Source organism: Melozone crissalis, unplaced genomic scaffold (assembly GCF_028551555.1).
Source record: "Melozone crissalis strain CALT ecotype California unplaced genomic scaffold, PUWL_Pcris_2 ptg000018l_1, whole genome shotgun sequence".
Taxonomy (NCBI): Eukaryota; Metazoa; Chordata; class Aves; order Passeriformes; family Passerellidae; genus Melozone; species Melozone crissalis.
Window position 1 is genome coordinate 30,293,747 of NW_026535796.1, and position 18,625 is coordinate 30,312,371.

At 37.6% G+C, this 18,625-nt stretch overlaps 1 protein-coding gene across 1 annotated transcript in view; it reads left to right on the forward strand.

The window, feature by feature from the left end:
* ARHGAP5 (Rho GTPase activating protein 5) overlaps positions 1-18,625 on the forward strand; it is a 44,717-nt gene that overhangs the window by 2,286 nt on the left and 23,806 nt on the right. The window contains exons 2-3 of the mRNA XM_054275627.1: positions 4,861-4,965; positions 8,420-12,319. Coding sequence (XP_054131602.1) covers positions 8,597-12,319 — 3,723 coding nt within the window. The 5' untranslated portion in view covers positions 4,861-4,965; positions 8,420-8,596. The remainder of the gene's footprint in view (positions 1-4,860; positions 4,966-8,419; positions 12,320-18,625) is intronic.

The following is an 18,625-nucleotide window of genomic DNA, read 5'->3' on the forward strand; positions in this document are numbered from 1 at the left end:
GAGGAGGATGCTGACGCTATCTTAAGGCTTCCAAAAGTACTTTCTTGACACGAGATAAATCCCATGTACTGGCATCCTTCAGGAATATTTCTCACAAAACTTCACGGGCGCTGCTCATCACTCGGTGTGGCGGCCGCTCCGCGGTGTGTCCTTAGGGTTGTTCTGTGCAGGAGGGTTCTTGGGGGGTGATCTTCCCCGGGAGCCGAGCCCCCATGGCGGAGCGCCGGGCGAGCCGCCCTCAGCCCGGTCTGTGGCCGTGCCGTGGCCGTGCAGCGAGCCCGCCGTGCGTTCCTGCTCGCTGATAAGGCAGGAATGCTTGCAGAGGGGCTGCGTCCCGCGGCCGGCAGGCGCTGCCGCCAGGGGGCTGCGGCCGGCTCAGGGGGTCCCGCTCACCCGCCCGGCAGCTCCGGATTAGCGCTCCCGGGCTTTTGCCTCCCCTGCGTCCGTGTTACGTCTCTCCTAATGGGCACACAAAATACTTAATCGCTCTTTAATCGCTCTGTGTTTGGTTCGTTCTTTTTTTCTTTTTCACTCTGGGAATTTTTAGCCTAAAGGTCAGTGTGAGTGAGCTGGAAGAGTATTGCATTTAATAGATTATTGTTTGAACCATCTCGTCACTTCCTTGTATTTACAGATTTGGTGAGATATTTAAAGAAAAACGAGTTTGTAATTCCTAGTAAGAAAATCTGAAACAATTGTGAAGTTATTTTGAATTTGCGTGTCAACTGTTTTTCTAGTACGTCTCTTGGAAAACAAAATAATTAATCTGTGGCTAGTTCTGCACATTACATTTTGTGGTAAATAAGAGTTGTTTCTTTGGCGTTGAGTTAAAATTCCCACGCATTTTTGCAGTTCTGCATCAGTTGACATTCAAACATGACAGAAGAATGTTTGCATTTAAAACAGCAAAACCAATACCTGCATGCACAATTTTTGGAAAAGTATATACAGTTGCATTTTGGCATTTATTGATTTAAGATGGCTAATTTTTATGCAGAATATTATTTGCTGCTTATATATGCCATTTCCCTTTCTCATTTAGTAATTTTAAATAGGGGTTAACCAGTGTTACTTTACCCAGGTAGAAATGACACATACAGCTTGTACAAGGTCAAACAACAAACTAAGCTTTATGGTGTTGAGTCCTGGATTCTGTACTGCAGTTGCTCATGAAGCAAAATAATATGAAACGATCCAGATCTGTGGATCAGTAAAATTAGTTGTAGTTGCCCATACCAGGATGTAAATTTTTCTTTCTTTTTTCTCCCAGGAAATGCATTTTAGCCCTTTTTCTGTCCTTGCTTTGATCCCTCCTTTTTTGTCTGCTTCCTCTTCTTTCTCCTATTTTTGTAAGTTTTTTTTATGGATCCCCTTTGTATAATTTCTCCATTAGTTCTTTTGTGTTTTTCCTGAGTATCTCCTCAAATAAGCCTGATCGGGAGACTTGCCCAGAGAAACTTCTCTGACCACTCTGCATGTTTTTGGTTGGAGCTTATCCTGTACAAAAGAATTAAGAATTTATTTCTTCTGTAGTCTTGCACTTTCCTCCCCTGTTAAAATACAGGCTTTGAAACTATATTGAATGCTTTCAGATAGTCAAAAATCTGAAAATAGGTAACTTGAGAGGCCTGACTTCAGAATACTGCTCTGCTGGTAATTTGAACCTTTACACTTTACCTTTTTATTGTACCTTGATTTAATTTATGTAGCTTGGTTTGGTTTTTCTCTTGTTTGAGTTTTTTTTGTGGAGAGAAATAATGATAGTAGATGCCCTGGGACTGCTAGATTCCACCTAAAGAATGATATTTTGAGTTCAGAAATAATATTTAGGCTCTGATTTAATTTTGAGTAATACATAGACAATCTTCAGTGTATTATGAATAGAAGACATTTGTTGAACTTAGTAGGAACTAAGAGCTTTGAACTGCTGTTTTTAAACACAGTTTTTCTTTGCTTTATAATATGAACTTGGCCAGTTGAGGTTTCTCTCTTTTTTTATTTTTAATACATTGATTACTTTGCTTTTGTATGGAGAGAATTATCTAGGCTACAGAACTCCTTTAGGGATTATAGTTGGCTGTCACACTAACCAAATCTGAAATGAGCAGCAGTTGGAGTCATCCATTCCCATCCTGCATTTCCCTGGCATGGTTAATCAGCGTACCACTTCAGCTGAATTTCTTTTCAGCCAGAGGATCACTCTTGTCCCTTACTGTCTTGCTGTTGCTTGGTTGAGCTTAATTTCTGATAAGCAATCTGAATCATGTTTTTTCTCATGTTGGCTGATACTTGGGTAATTGTTGTATTTACCATTATTTATAAATAAGATTTCAGGTATGGTTAGTTAAGGTTACCAGCACTTGTGAAGGCCAGAATATTAGTGTGTTTGTGAAGCGGACACGTTGTGTTAGGACCTCAAAAGCCTTAAGTGATTTGAAATTGTTGATAAGGTGACATTGGTATACTTTGGTTTCATTTCTAAAAAAGATTTTCACCTGAAGGGAAGATTTCTTATACTTGCTTGAATGAAAAAGATAACTCTTGGTAAATACTGGAAGAGAAATGACAATGTTCTGTTAAGGTACATCAACATTTTTTCTTTCTAACTGGTTGTTAGAAGAGAAAACTGGAATTCTTACTCTGTTTTGGGTCAGGCTATAGTTACTGTTGTGCTGAAAAATCTCAGACAGTAGGTACTGTAATAAATGTTTTCCAATGCCATGCTTTGGTTCTCAAAAAGTATGAAGTGAGGAATGATTTGGTATAAAACCTTGGTGTCAGTAGTAACTTGAATCTGGAGCTGTAACTTTCTTGGAGTCCTGATCTGTGTATTTTGAGTGCACAACACTTTCAAACTCATCCTCCAGCCCATTTCAATGACACCTAATGTGTTTGAATTTACTTGATGATCTGCTGTAGAGGTTACAGTAAGTTTCTTTTTGGTAAAGCAGGCTAGGCTGTGATGGGCCTTTTATTCATATGTGCTTCTTTTTGCTTGGCCAGGTAATTTACAAACACAGCTGCAAGAGTATGCTGATTGAACCTAACCCCCGAAAATACTGATCCATAAACTGTTGTGTCTAGGCAACACTGCTGAGTGAGTAAAGGACTTGTGGAAAACACTCTATTTTCCCTGCTGGCAGACTGCTTAAATAGTTGATGGTCATAAGCAATTCTGTGGACTCTTTCAAACAACATCTTTGCTTCAGCCATGTTAGGCCTAAAACATTTGTAGGTTAAAAAAGCAATTTTGGAGGATATTGAGAAATACTCAAGGGTATTTATCTGTAAGTGATTTTCTTGACTGTGGACTCATCTACAAGTTCCTGTGCAGCCACAGTTACTTAATACTGATAGATGATTAATTCTTCAAGTATTTATTACTTGCTAATAGTATGGCATTCTATTCTAGTGTTTAGAGTTCAGCTTGGAAGACTTTAGGAAACGTCTATTTGTAAATAGGACTTTCTCTGGTGTCTTTATGTTTCTGACTGATGTTTTGGGGGCCTGTGTTTGAGCTTTCTCTTGTGGCAGTGTCCCTCAAGCCTCAGATGCATTCTTGCAAGTGGAGACGCTTTTCTCTCACTCTGTCTGCTCTTCCACATACTCTGAGTTCTTCAGAGTCCCATTGTGTTTTTCCTCATGAGCAAGTACCTGCTCTGCTCAGCTAGCTGTGGATGTAGAGGAGTGTCACAGCTTGGAGGTAAGGGCAGGGAACAGGCCTTACTGCCAATCTTCTCTATCAACTGATAGAATTTAGCACTGAAGCTCAGCCAGACTTAATGCAGGGCTGATAGACTGTTGAGACTGCTGCCTACTGATTTTGGTGTTCTTTGGTACCACCATGTTAGTTACTGTTGTACTGTTTATGAATATTACCAAACCTTTTTTGTCCAAAGGAAAATTTAATAGAGGAAAGTGGATGTTATTCCCAAAGCAAAGTGAAATTATTAAGAATATAATTGTAAATGGCAAAACAAGAAATAGGTGTGTTGTTTTGATGTAGTATTTAGCACATATGCAGCATGGTGCTGCATCTTGCTTAACAATGACACCTTTCCTTAGTTGAAAATGGCTTACATAAAATTCCAGTGCAAGTGCCTCAAGTTCCTTTCCTGTTCTGCATCACAGTGTGTGGGTCACCATGCTGGCAAATCTGGGTTTTGTGTGGATGCAAAGGGAAGAACAATGGAAGAGAGTTGGTTTTGATTACTTTATAGTAGCATCCCTGCAGTGAGATCAGCACTTAAAAGGGTTAAATTAATAATTTGTGTCCTAGTTGAGAGTTCAAAATCTTCAAATACAGTTATACTTTAAATTGCTAATTCATCACAGTTTGTGAGTCCTTTTAATTTAGAGGTGGTGGTAAAAGGGCTTTGACGTAGTCTGTACCTTTTCCCTATTAATAGAATATATATGCATAGACATACATTTTTTTAATATATTTTGTATTTATGACTCTACCAACTTCATCTTGCAAACCTATGTTCTAAACACTTTAGAAATCCAAATTATTCTGCATATGATTAGTGATTTTTACAGCTCATATTTTATATGTTATCTGAGAAACTACATTAATTGTTTTCATAACAGGCTTCTACAGCCTAGGTATTGTTGAAGTATCAAGTTGAAATTCAAATCACAATCACTTATGAACTCTGCCCTCTCTCAAATATTAATAGGTGTGCTTACAGGATTTAAACCCTCCAAATTTAGACAAAGACCAACTTGAGTTTTGTTAATGGGTTTAAAATAAGGAAAACAATCCTCATGCATAGGTGAAGTGCTATACCTTCTCTGATTGCTGCTTCTTTCTCCATAAACTTGAAAGTTTTAATGGTTCTTTTTTTTTGTTTTCAGATCCCTCAGGGAAGGACTTACTGAAGGGCACTGTTTAAATGTGTGACATTACTGCAGGAAGATCGCAGCAGGAGAGTCATCTTGCTTTGCACCTCTTTCCTAAGGGTAAGTTTGGGCTTTAGACCTTTAGAATGTGTTTAAAGGTGGGTAAATAAATACAGACTGCTGCCTTATTTACTTTATAACTACGCTTGGAAATCTACAAGTCTGTAGAGACGAGGTCCTACAGTGCATCTGTGGATGGTCCTTCCTGCAGTGGTGTCAGATGCTTTGTATTATTTTCAGTCCTAAGATTGAAATTAGTTGGGGAAATCAAACAACCCCTCCTTTGAATCTGTAACAAAGGTGGGGGGAGGGTTAGATGAATCGTAGTGTTTACAATTTGTTATAATTGAATTAGGCAGATTGAACTAAGATAATGGAACGAATTTACAATGAATTTCCAGTGTGCATGCTTTAAAACTGTACAAAACGATAAAGTAAATTTACGTTAGTGGTATAGTCAGATGGAAAATCTTCCATTTGGAGAACAGTTTAATGATGATTACATATTAAATGTGAAGCCATTATAATGTCAGATTTTTACCAGTTTTATTACTTAATTAACATAGATTTTGTTCTGTGACTTTGTACAATCAGTGCAAAGTAGGAACTGTATTAAAAAAAAAAACCAAAACCAAACCCTCGCTGGTTTTAAATATCTTTAATGATTCAGCTTCTACTATGGTTAAAATATTTCATGTCAGAACTTTAATGAGAGATGATGTGTTTGTTCTCCCTTTCTCAGTGTCTCCCTTCACCTTACTCTTTGTACTTACTTGCTTAAAAATGTATTGATTTAACAAAACATTTTGTAGATGGAGGAGGAACAACTTTTGCTACTGAGGATGTAGAGTATCTGAAAGTATTGATTGTTTCTTATAAACTAATTGCAAATTGACAGTGTCTTCCTGATGAAATGAAGTAATCATGTGGATGAAGATTTTTGTGTCCTAGTTTAGTCCACATGAAATCTGTATTGTGCTGTGGCAAACAGAAAACATTTTATAGTGGAAGTGCTGACTGAATTTCTCATTCCAGCAGTTTGAATGATGCTACTATGATAAGCTTTGCTTTAGAAAGAAAACACTGGGTTTATTTGTAGTAATATAAATACTGCTTGTAAAGGATGTTATTTTTGCTAAGTATTTTTATTCCTGGAGCCGTTTTCTGTTAGGTCCAAATTCTGTGTTTTAAGAATATAATAAACACAGGGGAAACAGTGAGAAGCAAAATTTAAAATACGACTTGTCTTTCTGAATGGGTCTTTGAGTAATCTTATTTAGCTGAAAAAGAATTCTAAAATCTGACATGAAAGTTTCAGTTTTTGTAATATAAAAGCCCTTGAGTATAAAAATAAGGTGTTCACCTTCATTTTCTAATGACGTTGATACTTTCTTCCTAAAAAAAGTACTTTCCTTTTCTGTAATTTCCATAACGAACAGCTGGTTTTATGTATGTAGTTTGTATTTTATATTTTGGTTAGTTAATTGTTGCTAAGCAGGACAAAGTACATAACACTAAATTTTCAGTATTGATGCTTGTTTTCCTTTCATTCTGATAAGGACTATTTATAGGTATATTTAGGTACATTTGTGTTGTTACTTTGTAATCTACAAATGTAAAAGCAAATATGTTACGTACAATAGTATCTGCCTTTCTTTTATAGTGCCACTAACAGTTGTCTTTTTACCAAGAAAATGAGAAGTATTTTTATAAAAATATTTTCAGAGAGGATAGAACAGTGCAGGTTGGAAGAGACCTCTGAATGTCACCTTGTTCAGCCTCCCTGCTCAGGCAGGCTCACCTGGGGCAAGTTGTCAAGATCTGTGTCCAGGTGTCTTTTGAATACCTTTAGTGCAGGAGCCTTTACATCTTCCCTGGGCAAACCAGGCCAGTGCTCAGTCGCCCTCACAATAAAAGAAAGTGTTTCCTGATGTTCATATGGCATCTTCTGTATTTTAATCTGTGCCCATTGCCTCCTGTCTTGTTCCTGGGCACCAGGAAATGAGTTTGGCTCTGCCTTCTTTTCACCTTTCCCCCAAATATTTGTACACATTGATGAGATCTTCCCTGAGTTTTCTCTTTGCCAGGTTGAACAGTCCTGGCCTTTTCTTAAGTGAGAGCTGCTGTGGTGCTTTAGCCCCTTGCTGCATTCTCCAGTAGCTGTGGATCTCTCCTGTGCTGTGGAACTGGACACAGTGCATCAGGTGTGGCCTTACCAGTGCTGCAAAGAGGGAAGGTTAACCTGCCTTGGCCTGCTGGCACTTCTTTGTGTGTTGCTGCCCAGGGTGCTCTTAGCCTTGTTTGCCAGGTGCACCCTGCTGGGATGTTCATGTCCTCTGGGATCCCCAGGTCCCCCTCTGCACAGTGGCTCTTCAGGCGGCTGCCTCAGCATGTGCTGGTGCATGGCTCATTCCTCCCTGCAGGCAGGACTGGATCGTTTGCTCCTCCTAATTTATTCATCAGCAAACTTGCTGAGAATACCTTCTCCCCCATCATCCAAGTTATTAATGGAGATACTGAACAGTATTGGACCCAGTACTGCCTGCGGAGTGCACTGCTGGTTACTGGCCCCCAAGTAGATTTCATGCCACTTGTCACCATCTCTGGGACCAGTCATATGGGTATTCAGTTTTTTTCTCTTCCTCATAATATAATCGATTCAAAACCAGCAAATGCATTTCCATCTGCAGTATGCATGTGAGTAAAGTCTTCTGATTAATAACTGAGAGTTAGTGGTAATTGTTATACTTGATGACAACTTCAATAAAGCCACTGGAACCTTGTAGTAATCCTGTGGAACTTTGAAAGTAGATATAGTAGTTTTTGTTTCCAGTTAATAGAAGTTTGTTTTTTTCCTAGAGACAGAAGGAATGAAACAACAACATTGTAGTCTTAAAATCTATACATAAGTCCTACTCTTTGTGTTTGTATGATTGTGTTTTTCTGTAGAATTCCTGTTTGAAACATTTCCTTAAAAGCAGTTTGCTGTTAGTATACCAATCAAGTAGTCTGCTTCTGGATAGAAGTAGCAGTTGGGGCATGTGGCCAACTGCCTGCTTTTACAGCTACTTGTTTTGAAATTTCCTTTACTGCAACCTAAGCTCAAACCTACAAATGCACACAAAAGTAATGTTATTCTTACAAATGAGCATGATACCTAGTAAAAATTTGAGTGTGAATAGAAGTACATGAATATTGGGTTGAGTTTAGTGATTTGGGAGTTTGGGTGTGGGTTTTCTTTTTTTAGAAGTATGCTGCTCTGCTATCAAAACAGCTGACAAACTACTACTAAACTGTGCCTGAAATCTGTTTATTTTAAATCTGTAGTATAAATAGCATTAGCGTTACTGAATTATGAATTTATGATCTCATTCAAAGTAGTTGTAGAATTTTCATATACACAAAAAATCAAGGTCATCAAGCTGCACAAGTGCTTCTTAAAATCTCTTTTCCCTCATGAATATTACAAAGAAATACCTGCAATCTTGATTTTTTTTTTCTCTGTATTTTTTAGGAAGATGATGCTCCATGTCCAAGTTATCTGAGGTTCTCTTAATCACAAGCTGAAGCAGGAACAACTAAAGGCGCTTTCTGGAATCCTGGATGTACAATTCAAATTTGTAGGAACCTTTTCCAGAATGAAAACCACATACAGTTACCTTGATAATTGCAAAAGGATGAGAGGAAAGTTATGATGGCAAAAAACAAAGAGCCACGCCCCCCATCTTATGCTGTTAGTGTCGTTGGACTGTCTGGAACTGAAAAGGATAAAGGCAATTGTGGAGTTGGAAAGTCATGTTTGTGCAATAGATTTGTTCGTTCAAAAGCAGATGAATATTATCCTGAGCATACCTCTGTGCTTAGCACAATTGACTTTGGAGGAAGAGTTGTTAACAATGATCACTTTTTGTACTGGGGTGACGTAGCACAAAGCGGTGAGGATGGAATTGAGTGCAGAATTCATGTGATTGAGCAGACTGAGTTCATTGATGATCAGACTTTCTTGCCTCATCGGAGTACGAATTTACAACCGTACATAAAACGTGCAGCTGCCTCCAAACTGCAGTCCGCAGAAAAACTCATGTACATTTGCACAGATCAGCTTGGCTTGGAGCAAGACTTTGAGCAGAAACAAATGCCTGAAGGGAAATTAAACATAGATGGGTTTTTATTGTGCATTGATGTAAGCCAAGGATGCAATAGGAAGTTTGATGATCAACTTAAATTTGTGAATAATCTTTATATCCAGCTCTCAAAATCTAAAAAACCCATAATAATAGCAGCAACAAAATGTGACGAATGTGTGGATCATTATCTGCGAGAGGTTCAGGCCTTTGCTTCAAATAAGAAGAACCTTGTGGTCGTGGAAACATCAGCAAGATTCAATGTCAATGTTGAAACATGTTTTACTGCACTGGTACAAATGATGGATAAAACTCGTGGTAAGCCTAAAATAATCCCCTATCTGGATGCCTATAAAACTCAAAGACAGTTAGTTGTTACGGCAACAGATAAGTTTGAAAAACTTGTCCAAACTGTGAGAGACTATCATGCAACTTGGAAAACTGTTAGCAACAAACTGAAAAACCACCCTGATTATGAGGAGTACATAAATTTGGAAGGAACAAAAAAGGCCAAAAATACATTTTCAAAACACATAGAGCAACTTAAACAGGAACATATTAGAAAGAGAAAAGAAGAATACATTAATGCATTGCCACGAGCTCTTAATACTCTTCTATCAAATCTTGATGAGATTGAACTTTTGAGCTGGTCAGAAGCCTTGAAGGTAATGGAGAAAAGGCCTGACTTCCAGTCCTGTTTTGTAGTGCTTGAAAAAACACCCTGGGATGAAACTGACCACATAGATAAAGTGAATGACAGAAGGATTCCATTTGACCTTCTCAATACCCTAGAGGCAGAAAAAGTTTATCAAAACCATGTGCAGCATCTTATATCTGAAAAAAGGAGGGTTGAAATGAAGGAGAAATTCAAAAAGACTCTTGAGAAAATCCAATTCATTTCACCCGGACAGCCATGGGAAGAAGTTATATGTTTTGTGGTGGAGGATGAAGCATTCAAATACATCACTGATGGAGATAGTAAGGAAGTGTATGCTAGGCATCAGAGGGAGATTGTTGAAAAAGCCAAAGAGGAGTTTCAGGAAATGCTTTTTGAACACTCAGAGTTATTTTACGATCTGGATCTTAATGCAACACCAAGTACAGATAAAATGAGTGAAATTCATGCAGTTCTGAGTGAAGAACCTAGATACAAAGCTTTACAGAAACTTGCACCTGATAGAGAATCTCTTCTGCTTAAACATATAGGATTTGTTTATCACCCAACTAAAGAAACCTGTCTCAGTGGCCAAAACTGCATGGACATAAAAGTAGAAGAGTTGCTTGCCAACAGTCTTCTGCAACAGGACCACGGACGCTCAAATTTATACCATGATAGTGCCAACATTGATAAAATCAATCTTTTCATTTTGGGCAAAGATGGCCTTGCACAAGAATTGGCAAATGAAATTCGGACACAATCCACTGATGATGAATATGCATTAGATGGAAAAATATATGAACTAGATCTTAGGCCAGTTGATGCCAAATCCCCATACTTGCTGACTCAGTTGTGGACCTCAGCCTTCAAACCGCATGGTTGTTTCTGCGTGTTTAACTCTATTGAATCACTGACTTTTATTGGGGAGTGCATTGCAAAAATAAGGGCTGAAGCATCTCAGATAAGGAGAGACAGGTATATGGCTAATCTTTCATTTACATTAATATTGGCTAACCAGAGGGACAGTGTTAGCAAGAATCTGCCTATTCTGAGGCATCAGGGACAGCAATTGGCTAACAAGTTACAGTGTCCTTTTGTAGATGTGCCTGCTGGTACATACCCACGCAAGTTTAACGAGGCCCAAATAAAACAAGCTCTGAGGGGAGTACTGGAAGCAGTTAAACACAATTTTGATGTTGTAAGTCCAGTTCCCACCATTAAAGATCTGTCAGAAGCTGACTTAAGGATTGTCATGTGTGCCATGTGTGGCGATCCGTTCAGTGTGGATCTTATTCTTTCACCTTTCCTCGATTCTCACTCCTGTAGTGCTGCTCAGGCTGGCCAGAATAATTCCTTAATGCTTGATAAAATAATAGGTGAGAAGAGACGCCGAATACAGATAACTATTTTATCATATCATTCTTCCATTGGTGTAAGGAAAGATGAACTTGTTCATGGATATATACTGGTCTATTCTGCGAAGCGAAAGGCATCCATGGGAATGCTTCGGGCATTTCTTTCTGAAGTTCAGGATACAATTCCTGTCCAGTTGGTGGCTGTTACTGATAGCCAGGCAGACTTCTTTGAGAATGAAGCAATCAAGGAACTCATGACTGAAGGAGAACACATAGCAACAGAAATTACTGCTAAGTTTACAGCGTTATATTCATTATCTCAATATCATCGTCAAACGGAGGTTTTCACATTGTTCTTCAGTGATGTATTAGAGAAGAAAAGCATGATTGAAAGTTCCTACATGTCAGACAGCACAAGGGAATCGACACATACAAGTGAAGATGTTTTTCCAAGGTCTCCGAGAGGAGGTTCCCTTGACTATAACTACCCGGATTCAGAGGATGATGCTGAAGGACCACCGCCTTACAGTCCCATTGGTGATGATGTAAGGTTACTTCCAGCACCTAGCGACCGTTCAAAGTACCGACTGGATTTGGAAGGAAATGAGTATCCTGTTCACAGTACGCCAATCAATTGTCACGACCATGAACGCAACCATAAAGTGCCTCCTCCGATAAAACCGAAACCGCTTGTTCCAAGAACCAATGTGAAAAAACTGGACCCTAACCTCCTGAAAACTATTGAGGCAGGTATTGGCAAAAACCCCAGGAAACAGCCTTCTCGAGTGCCTGCAGCACCTCCAGAAGATTCAGAGCAATCTGACAACTATGCTGAACCTATTGACACGATTTACAAACATAAAGGCTTTGCAGATGACATCTACGCGGTTCCAGAGGATAGTCAGAATCGTATTATTAAAGTTAGAAACTCAATTGTTATAAATACCCAAGGTGAAGAAGAAAATGGGTTTTCTGACAGAGTATCCAAAAGTCATGGGGAAAGAAGACCTTCAAAATACAAGTACAAGTCTAAGACACTGTTCAGCAAAGCCAAGTCTTACTATAGGAGAACCCATTCGGATGCAAGTGATGATGAGGCTTTTACCACCTCCAAAGGTAAAAGAAAAGGAAGGCATCGTGGAAGTGAAGAAGACCCACTTCTCTCACCTGTTGAAACATGGAAGGGTGGCATAGATAATCCTGCTATTACATCGGACCAAGAATTGGATGAGAAAAAAATGAAAAAGAAACCTCACAAAGTAAAAGAAGATAAGAAGGTAAGTCAATTAATTTAAATTTTATTTACAACTTCTGGTGCATTGTAAAATGGGAGGAGACAAAATATGCAAGAGTTACACCCTCAGTTGAAGCAGGTGGTTTAAAATTTTCAAACTGTATTTTTTTGATTTTTTGTCTTGAGTTCCTATTAAGTTGCTTGGAACTAACAAACCTTAGCGAATGATATAGTTTGTCTATCAATATAGTCAGCTGTTCAATAAATGTCAGTTATTTTCATCTCTGCTTACATGTGGAGGCTTCCTTCCATTTGAGTGAGGTGCTGTGGTTTTTTTAAGGAAAAAGCTGCTTTGTGAGTTCTTGAGTAGAACTGGTTCTTTCAGTTGTTGCAGTTTTTGCTATTGGAATGAGGCTTAGGGCTGGTGAATGAAAGGAGTGATTTCTTTTTAATTCTTAGTTGTCTAGCTGGAACTCTTGAGCAGGGGCATAAAAAGAAAACCATATGTAGTAGTTCTACTGACTGCTGCATTTTCCTAGTGTGAGCAAACAAGTAATCAAGTTGAAAGTTGTACTACCTTTATGGTTCTCTATAAAAACAGAATAAAGGGAGCAAAACAGGGAAATAAAAGGAAAATAATAGTTGCAGCTTACTTGAAAAATGTTTCATCTTCATGCTTGAGTGTTACTTATTTTTTGACTGGCTTTGTGGTGTGGATTCTAGATGTACATTCTTTACAGTTTAGATTTTTATTTTAGGCCAGCAGTCATTGTATTAGGTATAGTTTTGACATGAAATCTGGAGTGTTCCTGATCAGTTAGATATTTTCTTTCTTGTCTCAAAATAATCTGACCTTTGTAATATTATCTTTTGTAGCATTTTTAAATGTCACTTTTTTAGCTTAAATCTGATGATAGTTGAATAGCAGAAATAAGTTTTGTTAAAGTAGAGCATAGTTAAATTTAACTAATAGATGAAATTCTTGCTGGTATGCAGCTGTGATTTGAATTACACATGACTTATTTAAAGGCCACTAAATTTTCTCAAGGCTTACTCATATGCATGGATAATGATGTCTTGTGGGTATAAAATCATATGGTTAAAAATACTTTGAAGTTATTCTTTTGGAGAAACTTGGATTTTTAAAAAACTATAATTTATATACTTTTCATAGAATCATTGATAATATCCAGAGTTGAAAGGAACCCATAAAGGTCATTGAATTCAGCTTCTGGACTCCTTTTATTTTAAATAATCTTTCTACATAGAAATCAAAATGCAGTTGCATAATCTTCCTGCTGTCGCAGCTGTGTTGAGTTGAAAGCAACTTACTCTGAGTTGAATATATTTGTGTTAAACTGAGTAGATCACTATAGTGGGGGGTCTTCTCTACCTAAAATTGTCAGAAAATCCCCCAATTGCTCCAACAAAGCCTCCACTTCTGCTTTTGGCCTGTTGAGAAGAAGCCTAAGTTGGGAGTTTCAGGCTGTTGTAATTCTTGCAGTGGATAAGTTTCTTGAAGAGTAGAATTGTTTTAAATTTTGGTTGGTTGGTGATTTGTTGGTTATGGGAGTGTTTTTTTCTGAAGGAGGGTGCTGTATTTTACTCACAAGTAGCAAAGCTACTACTATTAAATTAGTAAAAACTTTTAATAATTGTGGACATTATTGTAATTGAGAAAACAAATTTGACTTGGTAGCTCAAATGTTTGCAAGTTTTCCAAGTATCTTGAGTGCTCAGTGCCTGTGATGAGTAGTGACTTCTCTGTGTGTTGACTTGAATGTAGTTGATGTTAGAGTAGTTTCCGTTCAAGTGAGTCATTCTAGTTCATTATCTGTTTCTTTAGGTTTTTTAGCAGTTAATTTTATTCCAGAAGAGATGCAGATTTCTAGTTTTGGAACTTCTTCTGCATGTTTTCCTGTGTTGTTTTGGATGAGTGACTAGTAGTCTTTTATTACAGAAACATAAAAACTATTCAAATTATATTGTCCTTGTCAAGTGTTATTTGGTCCATGCAAGAGATGTTAGTGCACCACTATTTATGGAACTGCTTGGTGGGTTTTCTTGAGAATTGTGACCCCTTGAATGTGAAAGAGGTAAATAGAGCTTGTGTACTTCTTTCTGGCTATTTCTTAAATCTCGTACTGATACTTTTTCTGAATTTTTCACCTCTATGTAAAGGAAAAATAGGGTACATGTGTAACTATTCTTGCTTTAATTATAGTGTTTCTGAAGTACAGAAATCTTATGAACAAAATGAATTTGTTTGGAAAAACTTGAATTTTAAAGTCTGGACTCCTAATTTTCTTTTTCCAAGATTATTTTTTATTTTTTTAAGCCCAAGTAGGATGTAACATTCTTGATACTCTTGCATTTTTGTTGCTTTGAAATGTGGTGTTTCTGGGTGGGTTTCTTGTAGGGTGTCTCAGGGGAGACATGGCTGTGCTGAAGGATGCTCATTCTGTCCTGATCCTTTCACGTCCAGTGTCCCTACTCAGGATAAAATCACATTTAAAAAAAGGCACTAGGACAGATAGAGGGAGGCAGAGAATGGATGTAAAGTGATTGTAGGGTTCAGGTAGAAAAACTGAAGGGAAAAAGGCAGGAGTTGGGTGAATGGGAAGGAGGAAGCAAGATTTGACAAACAACAGAGTAGGAAAGTGAACTGCTGTAGTTTGGCTAACACATATGTATCAAACTTTAAAAATCTATTGGGGACATATGTTATTAAAGGCAGAAGTAAATACTCAGAATTGTGCTACTTGTTGCTATTTGGAAGCATAAATTAAAATGTTTTACTGTGGCAAGTATAGCAATGTCAAACCTGTGGCAAGCAGGTAACATTACTTGCAAGGTCACATAAGGTTTCTTTTTGCCAAAGAAACAATTTAAAACTCAGACCAGTTAAGCAAGTGTGCTTTGGTCTGAATTATTTGTGCATTATTTTTGTCCATAACACTGTGCTGGTGTTCTTAGATCTTGTTTTAGTATACTGGTAGTCAGAACTGGAAGAGCATCATCCTTGAGCTCTTCTTACAATTATCACAGAAATAATTCCTCTGAAGACTTTTATCTCCTCATTCTCACTACTCTGTAAAACTCATCCAGAGCAGGAATATTGCACTTCGTAGTTTTCACCCTTCCTTATTGTATCCTTTCTCCAGAAATGTTTCTTTTTTTGGCCAGTCACCAGTGAAGAGAAAATGGCTACTTCTTGGCCTGAGTTTTAGAAGAATAAAAACAAAAAAAAAAAGGAATTTTCCTCTGAACCTGTTTTTGAATGAGGATGACTGAAATTGCATAGTATTGCAAGGAATGTCATAACAGTGCATCACGCACTCTTAGTGTTTGCTGATATCTGCTAGAAATTACTGCCCAACACAATTGTGTGATTGCACCCCACCTTTGCTTAGCTGCAGTTGCTGCTGCTTTGGGTACCTTTGGCCTGCTCATGTCCTTGGTAATTTCCAGGTAATGACTCCACACTACACAGTACAGGTGGTTTATTGTACATGCACACATGCAAAGTACCTGTACATTACAGCATGTGCTGCAGGCACGTTACAGCTCGTAAGTTTGGTTAGTTGTGCATTCCAGTGCAGGATTTTCCCATTACTCTATGACTTTGTCCTTTTTGTTGCTGAATATCATCTTTTTTCTGTTCCTCCAGTTGTGGCTGTAGTTTCCTATATGCCATCACCAGATGCCTTACTAAAATCTAGATTGCTAAAACCAACTGGTGGTTCAGTCTTTGTCTCTAGAAAAGAAGTGGAAAAAACTGAATCAGTATAATCTAATTTGTGATTCACCCACCTTTATCCTATTTTATTAGCACATACATTCTGAGAAGATTTGTGATAAGACCTTGCATGTGCTATTAACAAGTGAACTGTTGAACTTTTTCTGGTGGGGCAGAAAATATGAAGAGCAATAAGGAGGAGGAGGAGAAGAAAGCAAGCAGACTGGCTTGAATCACAAGACTTGTTAGCCAGGTTCATGTGTAGTTGTGTGTGCACACCAGACTTGAAATATTTCAAGTACATGTTGTTCAGTATTTGAAGTGCATGTTGTGTGCTAATATTTGTTTAACCGTAGTGGCCTTCTTTCCTTCACCTACAGAACTTCTTCTGTAAGGTTTCTCCTAGGAAAAAAGCACCTTGTCCTTTCTGCCTTTAAACAAAATAGCAAAAAAGTGCATTTTGCTGAGTGAATTCTCCCCTATTTTGGCATGCTTTCCATGTTTGATTATTTATTTCCTTCATGGTGGTCACAAACTTAAGAGGAACTGAGCACACCTTGAAATGTTAGAATGCAGCTTTGCCTCAGCAGTTTCTTCTTTGCCAAGTTAGTCCTCTCCAGCTGAGATGTGTGCTCATTCATCTACGTGTCTTTATCCAAAACTGGAAGTGGCAATTACAATTAGATGCTTGTCTCAATTAGAACTTTTAACATTGAGGTCTAGTGTAAACATTATTGGTGTTGGTACACATGAAAAGCACAGGGCTTGCCAGCTGTATCATAAATTATTTTTGTTTTCAGTTTAACTTAATGAGTTTGGAGATAGAAAGCAACAGAAACTGCAGAGAATTTCAGGTCAGGAAAGGGCATGAGGATTCCTAGAGGAAAAGGATCTTGCTGAGGGAAGCTTTCTGATATCTTAGATAGGATGAACTGCTTCAGTAGCCTTAAAGCTGCAGCTGATGCCTTTTATGCATTAATATAAAGCCCAAACCACAGTAGTCCTTGGCTTTCCTTTGCCTCACTGTGTAAACAAGCCCAATGTAAATATTTTGAAAAACTATTTGTAACTTAATGGAAGAATTATTGTTAGTATTACCATGAAATAATAGCTAGTTATTTTTGACCTTTGTCATAATTTAGTAATTCCCTCTTCAGCAGGAAGCCTGCCTGATGTGGAAACCTGTAGCTGTTCCATATAGTGACAATTAATAACCTTATTATTTGTTTTTACAATGGAATTGATGAGTATTAAAACTACCCACCTACTTTAGAGCTCCTCTCTTTGTGAACACTTTGAGATATAGTCAGTGTTGGATTTAGGCTGTATTTTTTTCACCTCTTATAGAGAGAATAATTGTTTAGGTTTATATTCTCCACAACATATCAAGAACAGCAAATATCCTGAATGAATTTTTGCAATGGGTAAGGCAGGGCCTTATCTTGAATTTTTTAAGTACTGCTGAAAACAAATCCTAACTAGAGAGATCTTGTAAACGATATAGTAAATTAACTGCATAGTGATAATTCTTTGGCATGCCATTGCTAAAATCTGAAAAAGTTTCACTATTTAGGTTCTTTGGCCAATAACCTTTGATTATTCATGGTCTGATTTTTTTTTTTTTTTTGTGTGTGAATGCAGTTTCCATATTGCAAAATGAAATCTGAGAAACAGTGTTTTAAAACATTCTGCCTTGTAACCCTGTTTGCAGACAACACTCATTGCTTCCAAAGAAGTTTGTGAATTACTTCTTTCCATTTTCCTTTATACCAAGATCATTGTAAGATGCTTTTTACTTTAAATTAATCTGAAAACTTTTCTCGGTATTTTAGTAGGAAAAATCCACTACCATCTTGATGAATTCTCACATATTTTACTCTGGCTTTTTACAACACGAAGCAGTGCACTTGTCATCTCTTTTTCTATGCTTAAACTTGCTTTCTACCCTTATAATTTCAACACTGTATGAAATTTTATGTAAAAGCTATTATGGAAATAGTGTGAGGAACTGTAGATCCCATGTATGTTGATCTCAGTTTTAGTAAGACTATGCTAAACATGTGAGCAATGGGAGATCAACTTAAATTTTTATTCAGCTGTTCTTGTGTAAATTCACTGGTTAATTTAGTAAAATACTGTACTTCAGACTGGAATGTGCAGTGATTTTTTTTTTCTCCTGAGAATTATAGGAAATATCAGAATCTGTACTTTCAGGTTTTGTCTTTTCAAATTTAACACTCTTAATATACATATTTAGAGCCATATGTCTTCTTAAACCTTTGTAATTTAAAACAGTGTAACAAACTGGGATTCTAAAAATGGCAGAAAGCATGAAGGGAAGGAAGAGCATGTTAGGGACAATGATCTGCATTATTCATATATCATACAGTTTCTGGAGAGCTAGCTGTGAATTAGAGATTACAAATACTTTTATTAAGCCTATAAAATGAATGCTGTTCTCAGTGCGTGGTTTTATGAAGTATTTTACTAGTTCTGAAAATACTGACTTTGCCCTCCATGACCCTAGGGCTGACTGCAGATGAAGCAGGTAGAAAATTTCCTTTGCATCAAAAGTAGTAGTGAAGTCTTTTGGTAGAGAAGTGGCTGAAT